At 39.7% G+C, this 19222-nt stretch overlaps 1 protein-coding gene and 1 long non-coding RNA gene across 7 annotated transcripts in view; one reads left to right on the forward strand and one right to left on the reverse strand.

Moving 5' to 3' along the window:
- LOC138355329 (uncharacterized) overlaps positions 1-19222 on the forward strand; it is a 419561-nt gene that overhangs the window by 68213 nt on the left and 332126 nt on the right. The window lies entirely within an intron of this gene.
- Positions 8775-19222, reverse strand: part of LOC123767561 (potassium channel subfamily K member 10) — a 48897-nt gene continuing 38449 nt past the window's right edge. Inside the window, exons 7-9 of one of the 4 annotated variants that reach the window (XM_045757304.2) lie at positions 15776-15976; positions 12928-12977; positions 8775-9385 (exon numbers count right to left, since the gene is read on the reverse strand). In XM_045757304.2, the coding sequence (XP_045613260.2) occupies positions 9376-9385; positions 12928-12977; positions 15776-15976 (261 nt within the window). In that variant the 3' untranslated portion in view covers positions 8775-9375. Of the gene's footprint in view, positions 9386-12848; positions 12978-15775; positions 15977-19222 lie in introns of all 4 variants that reach the window. The other 3 variants (XM_045757303.2, XR_011223948.1, XM_045757302.2) reach the window with 3 other exon arrangements.

Raw genomic sequence — 19222 nt, forward strand, 5'->3', positions numbered from 1 at the left:
CTTCCAACCGTTGATCTGCCACCTGGGTCAAGATTCATTAAGCAGTTAAGCATCCACTTACGAAACCTGAACATCTTTCTTCAATCTTGACGACTTTTACATTTATTAAACAGTTTATGAGCTTTGAAGCACTAGGAACCTGTTTATAAAAATATTAACATTCGACTGTGAAGTTTCGAAACTTGTGAACTGTATAATAAATGTAAACAATGCCTACATAATTATTAAAAGATATACAGGCCTCGTATGTGGTTGCGTAAAAAGCTTGATGAATCCTGGGCTGCGCCTGACTTGAAGAGCCTTCCCTCTCCCAGCTGACTGTTCCTCAGAGATAATTGCTGGGGAACCTTTTCCCTACGGAGATGACAAAGGGGCCTGGCTCCGTAATAATTTGAATTAATGCTCAAGACAAAAAAGAAGTCTAATGTTCTCTCTGGCGTCTCGTATGTCAGAGGACAAAACATGGTTGCATTGTAGGGTGGAAATAGTATTGTTGTTAGGACTATTAGTAGCTGAGTAGTAGTATTGAAATAGTTGTTGTAATAGTAACGATCTCTCTCTCTCTCTCTCTCTCTCTCTCTCTCTCTCTCTCTCTCTCTCTCTCTCTCTCTCTCTCTCTCTCTCTCTCTCTCTTTCTCTCTCTCTCTTTCTCTCTCTCTCTCTTTCTCTTACTCTCTCTCTCTCTCTCTCTCTCTCTCTCTCTCTCTCTCTTGCTTTTTCCCTTCCCCCGTCTTCCTCTTCTCCTTTCCCCGCCTCTCTATTTTTCTACCGTCCTTTCCCCCCCTCTCCTCCTCCCTCTCTTCCTACTCTCCCCTTCTTTCTTCCTCCCCTCCCTTTGCCCTTTTCTCTTCCTTCCCCTCGCTCCCTTCTACCTGTCTCTCTTCTTTCCTCCCTCCGTCCCCCCTCCTCTCTCATTCAAGGCCAAACTTGTAATTCAGGGTTGTTTCGACAGGAGTTTCTCCCTTCCTGTCACGCGGTGCCTGTCCTGCATCCTGACAAGATTACACAATATGTTGTGTGTATTATATGAATGACTTCAAATATTAATCTTTCCCATGAATGAAATAAGGCCGCTTACACTTAGGTAAATCTTTAAAGCAGCGTAGAGAAGTTTGAATATACACAAATTTATTCCAAGTATTAAAAGGTAGAGTAAGGGACATGCAGAGTGCAGGAACGGCTAGTAGAGTTCAGGAACCCCTTGTGATATATTCAAGAAAATGTGTAACTAACTTATCAGGACTGTAACTTGATTGGCTAAATGAATTTTGGGTCTTAGTTCCTGTGCCCAATGTAGTTCCTCAGTAATTTATTTGCCTCTACCGCCCACAGGAGGGGTATGGGGGGTGCTTAAGCGTAACAAAACCAAATATATAGAATACAAAACACACCAGAATTCGTTGACCAGACCACACACTAGAAAGTGAAGGGACGACGACGTTTCAGTCCGTCCTGGACCATTCTCAAGTCGACTGAGAATGGTCCAGGACGGACCGAAACGTCGTCGTCCTTTCACTTTCTAGTGTGTGGTCTAATAAATGAACTAAACTAACTGCTGACTTGCAGCTGTAAATAGGTAGCCGGGACTTAGGCACCTGTTGGGAGTTGCTTCCCTGGAATGGTAAACTGTTGGCCTAGGGAGGAGGTCGATTATCCTAACGTGCTTACTGTCTTCGTCACTCTGAAACCATACAGCAGTAAGACAAATATTCACGTTTTCTTTTGTTAGATTGAAAGAAAATGAGAACTGACAGCTGAGAGGTTATGCTATCTTATTTTATATTTTAACCAAACCAATTCTACGTAAGCCCTAAGAAAACGCTATTTATTTTTGTTTTTGACCATAGCGTTTGATGATACGGTCATTGATCACACTGCTCTTATAGTGTTGCCAAGTGTCGTAAAACCATATTGTAATACCTAAATTATGTTGTGTAAATTATGATAACTCCACCCCAACATATCCAAAATCTTACAAACACTAAACTAAAGCAATCAATTACTACATTAAATGTAAAATAAATTTTCATTCCAAAGGTGTAGGTTGAATAGTAGACAAATTAATAATTGTAACGAAACATCCTACAGGTATACAAACAATGCAGAAATTATTATAAATATTATGGGTATTGTGTGGATAGGAATTGTACCCATTTAATTATATTATTGTATGGGTACAAAGCGACAAAATAGCAACGTGCTAAGGTGCTTTACACACACTGCCTTTCTCACACATGGATGTACCAAACACACTTCAAATAAGTAATACAATTAATGAAAGTATTCAAATAAATTTTGCATGATTGGAATTATATAGTTAGACAAAAATATCTATGAAGTAGTTTTTTTTTTACACAGGTTGGTACAGGACATCTGACCCCTGTACTACAACTCAAGCAATAATATAGAACAGGTAACCTATTGCCTAAGTATTATATATATGGCTCGCTTTCTAAACAACAAGGTCTTGTCCACGGTATGACGCATGCTTGAGAGGTGTGTGTATACTTCCCACAGCGACCACAATATCCTCCGTATAGCAATGTGTATTCCCCTTGAGACATCTGGCAACCTTCTCGTGACGAATAGGTTTTTTCCTCTTAGTTTATTTCCTATTACAGACATAAGAATAAATGAAACTGCTTAAGTCTTGTACAAGGCAGCTACCTATCTATATCCACCCAAGCTCATTCATATGTGTCTAACCTACGCTTGAAGCAATTTATTATGTTACCCCAGTTATCAACCAGGCTGTGAGTCATACGTCAGGCTGCGAGCAAAAGCGTCGAACAGCCTGGTTGATCAGTCCAGCAACCAGGAGCCCTGGTCGGCGACCGGGCCTCGGGGACGCTAAGCCCTGAAATCACCTCAAGGTAACCTCAAGGTAACCCCGGTAATTTGTTCTACAAATCAACAGCCCAGTTTTTATACTTGCCTAGGTGTTTCCTTAGGCTAAACTTCACTCATATATATCCCTACATTTATACAATACTAACCAGCATATATACATTTTCGTCTGTCCTACATAGACAAGGTTAGAGAGCGGCTACAGCATTCAAGCGTAGAAATAAGGATGGAAGGCGCATGCGTGTTTAGATCCAACAGGCACTTTTGGCGGGTTCCTTATGGAGTCTAACAGGGGCTTCATTTCAGAGCTGGCTGTTGGTAAGGAAGGAACCAGATAGACTAAGTGATGACATCCTTACTGGGTCCTGTATGAGTTGTCGGTTCAATCTTCACCAGAAGGGAAAATACGTTCTGTATATGTGGCCTTACTCAGCTGTTCAAAGCAAACTCTAACAAGTTCATGATGATACATATTACTATCGATACCTCGTCCGTACTCGGTACATTTAATAAGTCAAACAATGCTCTTCTTCCGAGAGTGCATCTGAACGTCCCAAGATATGGTGAACATGAAGCAGCAAATGCCGAAACATGGTTTAGTGGTAGGCTGAAGTCCTCTCAACTTCTTGATGGTTATTAAGGCCTTGACACTAGCATTCTGACCAACCAGCCGGTAAACTTTAACCCTGAACATAGTCCAGGACAAAAGTAAACTTTCAGTGTATATACATTGAGAAATAGGGTACACTTGTTGATGTATGAAACACTCCCCCAATAGCACTTATCAGGTACTAGCTGGGGTACCCGGTCTCTTGTTTGTCTCTGCATTTCTCTCTTCCCATCCCATTCACCTCCAGTCAATATCTGAATTTACTTACTGAAACTAATGTTGAAAGTATATGAACTTGGGGCAGAAAATTTCACATTCACAGAGTTTGTGACGGAGTCAGAGACTGTGCACCCCACTCAGGGGAATACTGGGACTATTCAGGACTCCCTATGACACTCGCGATAAAATCATTATTAATCCTGCTAAATTTAATGTGGCTAGCCCCAAGCGTCTGGCTTCAACGTCAGACAGACTGTTGGTATAGATTCAGCTACTTGGAACAAAAGTTGCAAGTAGCACAGGCTATGGTGAGCCCGTAGTGGACTTGGACAAACACATTCTTCCTTGTAGATATAGATATATGGATGGCTGTAAATTATGATTGCTATGCACTTGGTGTACTAATTTTTACATATACACTTCATGAAGATAATACGTCAGTACACGGGATGAAGTCTTACAAATATTAATTGTTTTCAGATTTTTATTGAACTTAATACCTTATGTTTTGAAAGTGGAAATATTGAAAATATTGATCATGATGGAACACTGGGTGCATTGGTACTATAACTAGGCTAACACTTTCAAGTTTAATCATGTATATATTTTTTTTGGTTAAGGTTACTCTGGCTGAAACAGCCCGAAATTCACTCGAACTACGGTCGACAGGGTTGAGCCTAGTTTGTGTACGCATTTCCGTCGTTAACGTCGTCAAGTCACGCATGTAAACAAACAGGAAACTAGCCTCGCTAAGATGTGAAACTCGTGGAGAGACGCTCTCATTGGCTACGCAAGCCTGCCAATGTTTTTCTCGGCGACCATTGGTTTGAAAGTTCAATCAGTGGTGTGTACTAGACACGGAAATCCGGAGAGTGCTATACGATCTGTGAACTTATTTGGCGCTGGAATATTTATATCGTTATTCCTGATACATATTTAGGACTAGAGATAACTTGCTGGTTGATCAGTAAGCTGTAGTAGTGACCCTAATGATCCTCCCGCCGCGGGAGGTATCATTAGGGCCACCACTATAGTCCATAAACCACTTTAGGTAAGTGGTGGGCACCTCAGTTGTTCGTACTCCTATACGAGTCTCGCTGTCATTACTGATGGATAGCTGTAGAACTAAGCACTGTGACAATGCAGTAAATTTAAGTTTTCTATGGTTTATAGTGAGGTTTGCGTTCGTGGTTGGCAGGAAGCAAGGCTAGGGGTAAAGATCTCTTACGAGGGAGCTCTGCCCCTCGCACATGGCTTGCCTGCCAGCAGCTATAAGCTGTGAGATTCCTAGTGTGTGGAGACTATACCGAAGGACGCCACCGTATGTTTGGTAAGGTAAGCAGTACTGTAGATACGTTTCATGTGAATTCTTTAGTTCTACAGTTAAGTCAATCTTCCCAGCTTTCGCCTTCTTTTCGATAATTATGTGAGTAAAGAACTCTTCATTAGCAGGCGATGAGTCACAATAACGTGGCTGAAGTATGTTGACCAGACCACACACTAGAAATTGTCGTCCCTTCAATTTCTAGTGTGTGGTCTGGTCAACTCTTCATTAGTTCTACAGTAAAGTCAATGTAACGTTTTGTCTATCAAATCTACATTAGCATGCAACACCCACTACAAGCTGTATGAATCTGTGCGGCTAATATTTCTTACTGTTCCTCGTGAAGGGATCTTTCGGGTTTAAATTTTGCTGTATGGATTATTGATCCTACGGGCTCACCATAGCCCGTGCTACTTGGAACTTTTTGTTCCGGGTAGCGAATCTTTAACAACGATTATTGATATTTGTGTAACTAATTTCTAATTTTGTGTTTTTCCAAGTCGCGTTGGCGTGAGTTTTTGTCTTGAACTTGGTTATTGGACTCCTATTCGACACGCACGTAGCGCGCGCACTTGGGCCAAGATTCGGCAAGCATTTATGCATCCACTTACGAAACCTGTACATCTTTCAACAATTATGGCAGCTTTGCTTACATTCATTAAATAGTTTAGGGGCGTTGAAACTTTTCAACCCAAGGTTATTATTGCTATAAACATCTCATAGTCCTTCAGAGCTCATAAAATGTTTAATAAATGTGAACACAGGCTACCACGATTTGGTGCACGATTAAGAAACGAAGTCCAATATGGAATTAGTTTCATGGACCATCATGGGCCGTCATTATAATCCATCATGGACCGTCATCATAATCCATCATGGACCAGGATGATGACTCCTGCCATCATCCTGGTAAAGCAGACTATATCGACTAGTTCTCCCAGTAACGTTATTTACAAACAGAAAATCATTAGGTTACTTACAATATTTTGATCAAAGGATAACAGAGAATTTCAGGTTAGAGGAATATAGTTTGCAGTACCCCTCAAGGATCGGTCCTAGACCCGTTACTATTCCAAATGTATGTGAATGACCTACCTGAGGGATTGTGTTCGTATGTGTCAATGTTTGTAGACACAACGTTAATGATGAAATTAAAATGAAGGGGGCTATATCGTGCTGCCGGAAGACCTTAACAAATTCCAGGAGTGGGCAGATACATGGGGGACCTTATTAGAGGTAAAGTCTCTAAAGTGCAAGGTAACTAGGAATCTTTGAGAAATGATTCCTTCAACAAAGTTCACAATATTTATGCAATTTACACAGCTTGTGCTAGATCATTACATGAATACACAGCACCGGTATAAAATATGAATTTTGTGAAGCTAAAAAAGAAATTAGGAAAGTACGGAAGTTTGCAAGAAGGCTAATGCTTGACGTTGGAGAACTAGATTATAGGGGCCAGGTTAAATCTGGCCATTTTAGAGAAGCATCGGAGTCAATATGATTTATACGCCAAATATACCTAGGAAAATCGTCACGATGGGAACTCAGCTTTGTTTAAATTGGCTAGAAAATTTGACAAGAGGACGCCGGGTAATGTTGGAAAAGCAAGCGAGTTCACGAAACTAGTTTCCATGCAAAGTGGTCAAGAAGTGAAATGCAGGGAAAGATGCCACGAGGGCCACCTCCTCCATAACTTCAAAGGCACGCGCACTACCCGACTTGTTCCTGACCTTAAAGGGCAGAGGTATAAGGGACTGCTGGGGACACTTAGTTTCTGTGCTAGAAGTAATAGAACTGACAGGATTCAAGCAAATATTGAATTCACTCGACAAAAGCGAAATGTTTACTATAAACTTTACAAACCTTAGTAAGCATATATGTTTACTGAGGTTTAATAATAGTATACTGCCATCGCCGGGCCAACCTGTGATGTTATAGTGACCTAAGTTACATTGGCAAAGGTACAGTGATGCAGTGTGGCCGGGACGAGGTTATCTCCACCAACCACCAACAACTCATTTGTATCATTTTTATTACGATTAATATCATAAGTTTTTCAGATATGACAAACGGATTTTTATTTCATATTTGTTTAAAAATGGTTAGCAATAATGCTTAAGATAACGAGATGAAGCATAGCTTTTCAGCGGCAGTATCGCGATACGATCACGTATGTTTTCCATAGTTGGGGGACTTGAAGGGTGTTAGGTGTAGCCGGGTCCTCCAAGGCCAGGTACTGACCTTCCTCAGGTTGCAACCCACAACAATTGCATACCACACGGGGCACCTATTTAGTGGTAAAATAACAGGTGCATTAGAGGGAAGGAAGCGGCGGTGCCCATAAACTTATGTCCTGCCGTGGGAATTGATTCCTGGACCTTTCGGGTGTGACCCATTATCTACATTAACATATTATTATTATATAAAAAGACACAAGGCAGCCAGTGAGTTAATAGAATATGGATGATGTTGAGTTGTTTATTTTATGCAAAAGATTATGTGAGTAAAATATATAATAACAAACAGTATCACAATCTTTGAAAAAATATAATAATAATAATAATAATTAATAATAATGAGAAGCATAAAGGTTGTGAAAAAGAGAAACTCATCACAACACAATTTGCACAACACAGGTAATAGATACAACAAAATTTGGTTAGCAGGCTTAGTGTTTACATTTTTATAATTTTAAATTTTTAGCATAGAATATGCAGGATATGAATATGTATATGCATCACCCGCCCGTGTTCCGCACAGTTCCTCTCACCCGTGTTCCGCACTGTTCCTCTCTCCCGTGTTCCGCACTGTTCACCATTGTAGAGATATCAATTGAAATAGAAAGATTCGCTCACGTTATCGGTTGCAAAACGTGTTGTGCATCTCCAAATAGTCTTTGGTCATTTACAGTGGAATATAAACTAATTGAGCACGACCTATGTTCAGAAAAAAAATATTATTACATAGGAAATTCTCAAAGGTCTGACAAGGAGCTAAAAAGTTGTAGCTCTGTAACTTTGCTCATCAGTCTGCATGAACACAAAAGATTCCTAGAGTCATATTTACAAATAGAAAGTTACCATGGGAAATGAGAACATGATTGGAGTACTTCAAGCCATTGACAGCTAAATAAATCAGAGAAATGCAAATTAAACAGAACATTTGAAGACTAGAACACATGAATGTGGAAAAATATGTGGGAGTCGAGCAAGAACTCGTTAGATATCCCGGGTGCTGCCTTGTTCTACTAGACGTAATTGACCCAGCCAGAACTGGGTCAATTAATCAGTTTCGAGTCTGTTCATCTTCGGGAAAGTGTTTTTGGCGTAACTGACTTGTCCTGTATGGCTCACCTCACTTAGGTTGACAGTAACCAGGGGTCAACACTTCAACTTGACCGCGCACACAGTTTGATACACAGCGTGTTTCTATCAGACAAGGAAGAGATATTCTGACAAAACGAGCAGGTTATCTGTTACTTCTGGACGAGAGATTAGATGATGAAGTCAGTTGAGTCATTACTCCGTCACAACCACCGTGATACAGTATCATCTACACTCACCTAAGCTGAAAGCCTTAATGGCATAGATCGTTTTCGTGAGTGATGTTTTCTGGTTTATTTCTGGAATCACCAGAGCTACTCACGGGCCGTGATTCAGAAGTATTTAACGTCACGGTCTAATTTTGGGTAGTTGCTCATTGCTAGGAAAACGTTATTGGTATTTAACTTCTTGTCCAACTACTAAACAAGGGGCTAAATAAACACACCTCAACAATCACAATAGGTATATTGTTAGGCACGTACAAGCCCTATCATTGAAGATCAGGCACTGATTAAACAATGTCGCTATGGCATGGGGGTGACGGTAGACTGGCCATATTCAGTGATTTGAATATATGAAACTCAATCAAACTTGTGTTGTAGGGACGGCGGACAATACTGCAGATATGTAGAACACTTCTGCTTCTGACATTGAACGTAACACTTTCATTTCTACTCTTAATGAATTTCACTTGAAAGGGATCGCGACCTAAATCGTGGACTATCATTAGGACATTGCCTCTGTGTCTAGCGACAGCATCACTTCGCACTTGTTCTGTGAGCTAAGAGTAGTTTGGGAGCCATTGGCCTTCAAGAAAGAAGCTTTTGGTTTGAGAATCGAGTCCTTAGGGTCGAAGGAAGGAAACTGGCCGAATGAAGAATCCAATAGATCGAAAGAGCTTGATTTTGAAGAACGGAACTTGACCTCGTCTGTTTGGTGGTAGAGGTCGACTTCATCATTCGTGGTGACCTCCAGGCTGGCAGGGCTTTCGTCAGAGAGGTCGATGGTCTGCTCGTATGTGACTGGTTTCTTTTCTCTCGAAATGCACCTCATAGCAAGCTGAGATGGGAGAAGGAGAGGAAGGAAAAAGCTGGTGTTAATACATGCAGACAACAACATTAAGGTAACTACAGCTCATCGGACACACAACTCATCATAACAATGATTAAACAATTAGATGCAATCAAGACACAAACATTATAGCAGGAGACGGGCATTTTAGCATTACCAGAGTTTATCACGAGCAAATACAGTGATTTCACACCAAATGAATTCATTATTACACGATTTAGTACAAGCATCACAAGCAAGAGGAGGCAAGTGCCTCAAAGCACGGACAAGCAGTTTTAGCACAAATTAAACTAAGCGATAAACTACTGTCAAATGCTATTCACATTGACTTTAAGTGTCGGAGAGAAATATCTACAGCTCTTAATAGTTATGTTGTTAGTTGGTGATGTGTACTTATGCTGACTCATGAGTGATGACGCTGATGTACGCTGATTGATTGATTGATGAAGATTAAGCCACCCAAAAGGTGGCACGGACATGAATAGCCCGCAAGTGGTGGCCCTTTGGAGCCATCGCCAGTATCATTAGCTGATACTGGAGATCTGTGGAGGTGCGACTGCACCCTGCGTGACGGGAGATGTCTCCCCCGTGGATGTACGCTGGAGAAGTTCCATTTCAACATTTACGTTCATCAAGGAATGGATAAACTGTACACGATGTTTTAAAGCCTATATTACTCTAGTGAGCGATAAAGCTTTTATCACTCTTGTGAGCGATAGAGCCTTTATCACTCTTGTGACTTCAGTAAGGGAAGTTGCGATCGCCACCAACAGTTTTCCCAAAAGAAGTTTCGTTAATAATATTTCACACAGGTCCACCCTCTAGGCTGACAGTTCGATGAATCTAATAAAAATTATCGAAACTTTCTTTGGACATCTATTGGTTTCTATCGGTGAATATAATTTGTAATAGATTATACTTAAATGGATTAAAATTATTCAAAGTAGATGAATATGGAATGCAATGTAAAATGGTTTAATGATTTCGAAGGTGTTGCAAAATGATGCAAGGCTTTATTATAATAAGCATTATTAAAGGGTAATTGGTTCTGAAGCACTTATTACTTACAATGAGGACATTTTTTTACAATTTCAATTACGAGCATTTCATGTGAACTGCAACTTAGTTTTTGTGACGGAGGATGATTGATTCAACTCTATGTAATTTGTTAGTAATCTTGCAATTATTTACAATTTAAAAATATATAATTTTCGCATTGTTTTGCACTTAAATCAATACTTGCATTGTCAGGAAAATATTAGCAAGTTTAAGCGGAAAATAAGTGACAATAACGTTGCTGAAATAAATGACTCAACCCACATTAAATGATAGTGACGACGTTTCGGTTCCTCCTGGACACTTATCAAGTCCTGGACCCCCTTATCACTTTCATTTCTTGTGTATGGGTTTGGCTATATGATTTAAAACGTGTTTTGAAGATATCTTTCGTGCCGACGAGGACCCGAGTGCGCGCATCTGGCGGTGTAACTCAAAGCTTTGGTCGTTCAGAAGGGTAGATTCATAAATCTCCATTGGCAAGATATCTACGAAAGAACTACGAGTGCCTTTTTTCTGACAGTCTTTGTTGTCATGTGGCTGGCGGCCCTTGGCAGCATATCGACCGAAAAGATGCACCCCGGTGACTACAACTCGGACCGTCGGCCTCATTACCCGGATGGCCGGCACCCTCTGCATGTCTCGCTAGTAATGCACTCGAGCACACGCGCGGGGCTGGCTTCGTGATCTGAACTTGTTTATAAAGTAGTCGCCAGCATATGACTTCGTCAACAAGCTACAGTAATCGTAGCACGCTCTGCTCATGTGAGTCCCAAGATGCTGTGAGACATGCAAATTTAGATTACTCAATTTGGATCATTGCAGCAGGCGGAGCTGCCGTGATTTTAATACATGTCAACAGAGGAGTGTTGGCCCCATTGCTTGTGTGATTAGTTTTCACAGTAAAGTCACTAATCAATTTAGAAGCTAGGAAACAAAGCCATTGGCACTATGTAAAGGGTGTCTAGTTTAATTCTGGGGGATTCTCTTCGCATGTATGACGGTAGAGAAGTATTAAAACTTCTCAAATATTTATTAAAGAAACAGCTCTCTTTGTAGCACTACATCAAGCAAATGTAGACAACACATGCCCCATGTAAACACATAGACCTCTAGACGGACACTAACGCACACGGAAGCGCGCACACAGACGCACGTGCTTATAAAGATAAACGAGAAATAATTAGCATAAACAGAAGATACATTAATACACACAAACAAGAATGTGACGAAAACACTTGACTAAACACAAGGGACACCAGCACCAACATTCAGTCCCCTAGTAGCAAATTCAATCTGAACCATCTGGTGTTCAAATATATATATATTTTTAATTTTGCAGTTCAGAGAATGTATTTAGGCACTCAAGCACGCACACAACGCGTGCGCGCGCACACACACAGAAAGATCTGGGGGGTTGATATCACACCGAACCAGTCCCCAGTAGCCCACATCAAAAGGATATCAGCGGAATAAGCTAGATTGGCTAGCATAAGAACTGCCTTTAGAAATTTGTGTAAGGAATCGTCCAGGACCTTGTATACCACTTATGTAAGACCAATCTTGGAATATGCAGCTCCAGCCTGGAGTCCACACCTAGTTCAACACAAGACAAAGTTAGAGAAGTTTCAGATTATGTCTTAAGAGTTTCAAGTATGTCACCAGACTAAGAGGTATAACTGAGAGGTATAAGCTACAAGGAAAGGCTACGGGAGATACTCTTCTGTCTTCCAGGGACGTGAGGTTTAAGGGGAGACATGATAACCTACAAAATTCTCAGGGGAATTGATAGGATGGACAAAGACAAACTTTTTAGCACAGGCGGAACACGAACAAGGGGACAAAGGTGGAAGCTTGGTACCGAAATGAGCCACAGAGACATTAGAAAGAAATAATTTTTTTAGGTGTCATAGTAGTTAACAAATGGAATGCATTAGGCAGTGATGTGGTGGAGGCTGACTCCATACACAGTTTCAAATGTAGATTTGATAAAGCACAATAGGCTCCAGAATCTGTACACCAGTTGATTGACAGTTGAGAGGCGGGACCAGAGAGCTAAAACTCAACTCCCGCAAGCACAACTAAGTGATACACCACACACACACACACACTTATTCCATCACGATAAATCACTGCACTACTTAGCTCTCAACATAAAAAAATATATCATTCCTTGAATTGATTAGCAGGTAGTCAGAGTGGCCAAACATGCCTAAGCTGAAGGTGTAATCCAGTAGTCGCCAACCATGCCTTGAATGCGGGTTTATGCATTCGTTCCTTGCAAGTATTTAAAATCTTGTCTCAATCACGCAGTTATTTTTTTTATATTTGGGGGAAGGAAATTAAGCCATTTGAAGGTTCATTTTTAAAAGATTTGAATTTCCTTTTTTTTTACCGGGGATGGGGAGACAACAGCTTTATATAGCTTCTCGGGAATTACATTTTCCAGTGAAGATTAAGGTTAGGACTTGTACCTTACGGTCACTGTGGTTATCTCCTCAGTGCATTTACTCTCATCGTTTTCCTAGAAGAAAAACAGAAAGATCGACAACGTCAACCAGTTAGTGAATGTTAATGTGTAATGTAGCGATGTTTCCCTCTGAAAAAAGGTGTTATCAGTAATAAATTAATATACATAACTATATATATATATATATATATATATATATATATATATATATATATATATATATATATATTTGAAGGTGATTCGCATGTAGATACCTGCCTTTCTTTGTGATATATATTTTATTATGCCATTGTTATATTATTGATGTTAAGAGTAGTAGTTCTAAGTATCTTTCTGAAAATAATTTAAAATATATGTTGATATATATATTGATTCCATGCGAGTAACTTTAGACATAGAAGGGACAACTTAGTGTTCAAATTTCAGTGTTGCCAAGTCTGAACTATATTGATAATAAAGATATATTTTGTTTACCATAAATATAAGTTTCAGAAGCTTACCTTAATTGTAGGTACGATTTCGTGCGTATTAGTGAAAAGTTTTACTTATAAGAGATAAGGTAAAAATTGGGTTGTATTATAAATGTTGAAGGTAGATATTCCTGAAAATTTAAATTTTTCTGATAATGCCATTCAGCATTTAACTATACATTTTCCAAACTGCATAATTACCGTATACTATATATTTCTATGAAGTAGTGGGTACCATATCTAAAGCACTTGTGACGACCCATAGTCTTGGAGAAGAGAATAAAAGGTATTCAGAAAAGAACTTGCATATTCTTGGTGAACACATATTGGGTATTTTCTTCTGTGATCATTCCGTTTACTAATTCTGCCGAATTCAGGTTTTGGGTTATAAATGGAATGAATCTTCTGTTCTCAAACGTGTACATCACCTATGATCTCAAGCAAAACAAGATCTCTCAAACCACACATAACAGTGTTCGATTCCTGATACCTTCAGGTCAGATGTTGCTTCCTTATAAGGCCATGTCACCCAGTTTCTAAACAATTGCTTGTTTAATTATTCCGGTGTTGCTCTTGTTCTCACAGTCACCGAGCACATGGCTAATGTTAACATGTCCGGCAGCAAGGACCACAAGGCCCCACTGAATCTTAAAACGTACAGTTTTTAGCTCTAATGGTATTCTCCTCTTGTTCAGACAGTGCTTTTGAACTGCACCCCGGTCTTCCCAAGGATCTTTTGCCTTTATCCGTCAACAGCTGGCAAACCATGCTCATGTTACGTTTAATCGACATAAGATTAACGTCGATTCAATATTACATATACGTCGTTTGCCTAGATTTCCCCGATGGGTGGGGGGGGGAGGTCAACAAACATTTTTTTATATATATCTTGAAACCGCACACTGGTTCAGCCTGTTGATTAGACGGGAGATTGGAGAGGGAGGGAGGGAATTATCAAGGGAAAGCTCCAAGCCATTACGACTATATAGCACTGGAAGGGTTCAGGATAAGGATTTAGGATGGGACGGGGGGAAGGAATGGAGCCCAACCACTTGGACGGTCGGGGATTGAACGCCGACCTCCATGAAGCGAGACCGTCGCTCTACCGTCCAGACCAAGTGGTTGGACTGGAGAGGTCCCTGCAACTGTCATTGTTCTTGAGACGAAGTTTCAAACCTTTGCTCATACGGCTGCCTCTATTTGTGACATCTCTAGTAATAAAATTTGCCTTTTAGACCATTATATCTTTCGACTAGCAGTATCTACTGCGGATCTTTCACTGTTCATTGGTCCTTTATCTCTTGGACGTTGGGGACACATTGTTCTTTGGAACGCTATAATAAGATGTTCCTAGGACGGTGGTGCAATATTGTACTTGAGACGTTAGCGATATACTTTGTTCCTGGGGCGCTGGTGAGACGTTGTCCTTTGGGACGCAAGCAAGACGTTGATCTTGGGACGGTAGTGATACGTTGTCCGCGGGTCGTTGATGAGATGTTGACTTTGGGACGTTGATGAGATGTCCTTGGGTCGTTGAAAAGATTTTTGTCCTTGGAACTTTGGTGAGCATTGTCATTGTGACGTTCGTGGGACGTCGACGAGACGTTTATATTTGGAAGCTAGTAAGAACTAGGTGTTGTTCTTGGGACTTTAGAAATATTTTGAGTGACTTGATCGATGCTATATATCTAAACTTTCATTTTTTCTAAAAGTGGTGATGTTCATTAATGGAAAAATTTCCATGTTATTTCTTTATTGAAAGTCCTAAGCTGAAGGAATGGTCAATGTTGACATGACTGCACGAGTGGTCAATGTTTAATCTTTCTTCCCCTTTCTTCGCTCTTGAACATATTTCCAGAGTTTCGATTTTCAGGGACTAGCGGGTGTCTTGAAGTTCCCACTCAATTATTGGGTCGCTTTACCCCCTGGATATGAAGGTTTTTAACGCTTAACATCATATTTCTATAGCAAAGCTGCAGTATCCTTAGCCCATATAGAAAATGATTTACGAAATTCTTAATAAGTTAAAGATCTATATAAGAGAAAACTAGTGCGCTTTCCGAGTAAGCGATAAAGAACATGAGATAAGCATATGAGAGAAAAGATAATGGGGGATAAGATCATGATAGATCACTAAGGAATATGATACGTTCATGAGAGAAAACAATAAGGAACATGGGATGAGATCACAAGAGAGAGAGAAAGTAGTACATATCTTTAGACCAGATCATTAGAGAGAGAGAGAGAGAGAGAGCAGTACATATCTTTAGACCAGATCACGCGAGAGAGAGCAGTACATATCTTTAGACCAGATCATGAGAGAGAGAGAAAGAAGTACATATCTCTTGACCAGATCATGAGAGAGTGAGAAAGAGCCCTCACCTCCCTACGCATGGGGCCCATGAGGTGGCTGAGCGGGGCCGACCGCGAGAGACCGTTGCCAAAGAGAGCCGAGATGCCAGGAATGGGTGAGAGTGGCGGGGAGGCTGGGGAGCTGTGGCCCCCGGGAGATGAAGGACCGCTGCCGTTCACGCCTATCCCGTTATCCGTCCCTCCTCCCTGCACCGCGATGATGTTGCTCAGCTGTGGAAGAACAGGTTCACTGAACGTTGTCTTGAAGGCTACATGATAAAGCCCAATTTGTCTGAAATAATCTAGTTCTAGAAAGTGCAGAATAATAAGAGAATTTGATCAAGATTTGCTGTACGAGACATTGCCTGTATAATATTTATAATTACAAAACTAATAATTATAACTTATAGCTAATTAGGTTTATAGTAATATAATTAGCAATTTGTAATGTTTATATATAAATATAATTTTTATTAATTATGAAAGTAACAATGATATGCAGTATTAACAAATTAAAACAAAATAATAATAATAATCAAATCTACGAGGGCCTTGATGAGGATTCGAACCTATGCACTGGATATTCCCAGGCGCGCTCTAGTCAACTGTTCCACATGGTAAAAAGATTGCAACCTGGAGTGCTACTGCCCCCACGAGGATCCCGAGGCTTCCACCGAAGCCTTAACCGGGGTTTCACACAGTTCTGATGCCCCTACTACTTAGGTAGAACTATTTGGTTGACAGAATCAGAATGTATAGGGAGGGGGGGGGGAAATGTGTGAAACAAAGCCCTTGTGGATTTGTTCATTTGATATCTCACGTTATTGCGATTTTTGTGTGTAATATTAATAATAATAATTCTTAAAATAATAATTATGTTGCTCGCCTAAAGCGTCAAAACTGCTACGCTTATTGTGCACTTGCATTTGTTCCTTTATTTCACGTGTGCAGTAATACAATAATAGTTGTCTTATTCATTTAACCTCATGGCACACTAGCTACGCTACATCAGCATGACGTAATTGGGTTGCCTTAACCCCGAAATATAAACAGATTTTCGGTGAACGAATCAAACGAGGTAATTTCCTTATTAATTTGTTAGGTTTATATTGAGGTGGAACTGATTTTCCCCAGGATTCAACCCCCACAAACAGTTGCTTAACTCCCGGGTACTCGTTTATCGCTAGGGGAACAGATGCATTAGGTGAAAGAAAACGTGCCCAACCATTCCCGTACCTCCCGGGAATCCAACCCGCGATCCCCGATTGAGTCAAAAACGAAACCAACTGTACTACACTATATTGTATAATAATAATAATAATGAAACAGTGGGTGACACAGTCGGGTCACAAACTATTGGACCCGGGTTCATTTCCCTGACTGGCAAGACTTTTGGCCAACGGTTTCTTTCACCTGATATATCTGTTCAACTAAGAGTAAATTGGTATCTAGGGAGTTTGTCAACTGTTGTGGGTTGCATCTTTGATTCAATTTCTTTCTTTATTATGCACCTCATACCCATCCCGTGGGCGGTGGTGTAAAGGATTACAGAGGCACATAATCGGTTCAGGAACTGAACCCTCTAGTTCGTTTAGCTAAGCAAATAAATTTTTTTGACGCTAGTTACAAAATTATTAATGTTGTATACACATGTACACACTCTCATACATACATGTAAATATATATATACGTATACACATATACATACACATACATATCTAATCACCCACACAACTTTGAGGAACATTAATAGTTGACCTGTTGTGTCCTCCGTATAAGACTAACAGGCTTCATGTTCCCTATGATGGGACATAACGAAGAGGACGATGTTAGAAATATTAGCAGGAATTCAGCTAAAACAACACATAATGTGGTAGGATATTGAGTATAAAAACTGGTTTAGGATCAAGTGACCTTTAATTTCTGCCTATATTACAGCTGGTATAGTGGTAGGAGAGCCACATTATACGTTGTAAATTATCAATTTTATAGGCAATATATTTTATACTAAGGTCTTTTAATTGTTGTTTTACCTTATTATCTTGCATAAGAAAAAACCTATTAGTTTAATTCATCAAAGAAAACTACGCGGAGAGTTGGGGTAACTGTGTTATTTACGAGTTTATTTTTAACGCCAAAACGCTTAGTTAAATTTCTGATTTTGTACGTGAAATTGAAATACTAATACAAAAAAACGAAGCCTAATGTTAATATTGATGACCAGACCACACACTAGAAGGTGAAGGGACGACGACGTTCCGGTCCGTCCTGGACCATTCTCAAGTCTCAGTCGACTTGAGAATGGTCCAGGACGGACCGAAACGTCGTCGTCCCTTCACCTTCTAGTGTGTGGTCTGGTCAACATACTTTAGCCACGTTATTGTGCCTCATCGCCTGCGTTAATATTGATGTTTCAAATAAAGGAATATATTTACCATCTTGCTGGGGACAGGAAGCCCCCATGCAGGGATAGTCGAGGTTGCTGTATATATTACCGTTACCGTATACTTATAATCATTCACTGTGTCGGGGGACAGGAAGCCAGAGTGTATTCATACAAGTTAGGCTTTTACCTGAAGAAAGTTTGACTCGGCTGTCATTGCTACTCTTTAGGCACTCCTAGTCAATTCCAACCCAATCCATCCCATTCTATCCCAATCTAATCCAACCTACCCTAACTCACACTAACCTAAACTATAATGGATACCATTATATATATATATATATATATATATATATATATATATATATATATATATATATATATATATATATATATATATATATATATATGTGTGTGTGTGTGTGTATATCACGAAAATAAACACGTGATTAAAAATGTCAGACCACGGAGGAAAAATGAAACAGGAATTTCCTTAAGTACTTTCGTATATTAATACATCTTCAGAAGGAGTCTCCTTCTGAAGATGAGTCTCCTTCTCCTTCACTCCTTCTGAAGATGTATTAATATACGAAAGTACTTAAGGAAATTCCTGTTTCATTTTTCCTCCGTGGTCTGACATTGTCATATATATATATATATATATATTATTTATATATATATATATATATATATATATATATATATATATATATATATATATATATATATATGAATAAAGTTTCCGGTACTAATTCTGGTTTGACTGATCGGGTTACCCCAGATAAACAGCGCATCCGGAGAACTCTCGACCAAAGTTAAAAAGGGAGGAGGTGGAGGAGCTGCGGGGGTAGGGTAGAAGGGGGTATATATATATATATATATATATATATATATATATATATATATATATATATATATATATATATATATATATATATATATATATATATATATATATATATATATATATATATTATAATACACACACACACACATAGATTGTATGCGTGCGCTTGCGCGTACGAGGTGTGTAATATGACCGTTTTTGGCCTTAGGTAAAGTATACGTCAAAATGCGACGTGTTATTATAGGAG

This window comes from Procambarus clarkii, chromosome 67 (assembly GCF_040958095.1).
Source record: "Procambarus clarkii isolate CNS0578487 chromosome 67, FALCON_Pclarkii_2.0, whole genome shotgun sequence".
Lineage (NCBI taxonomy): Eukaryota > Metazoa > Arthropoda > Malacostraca > Decapoda > Cambaridae > Procambarus > Procambarus clarkii.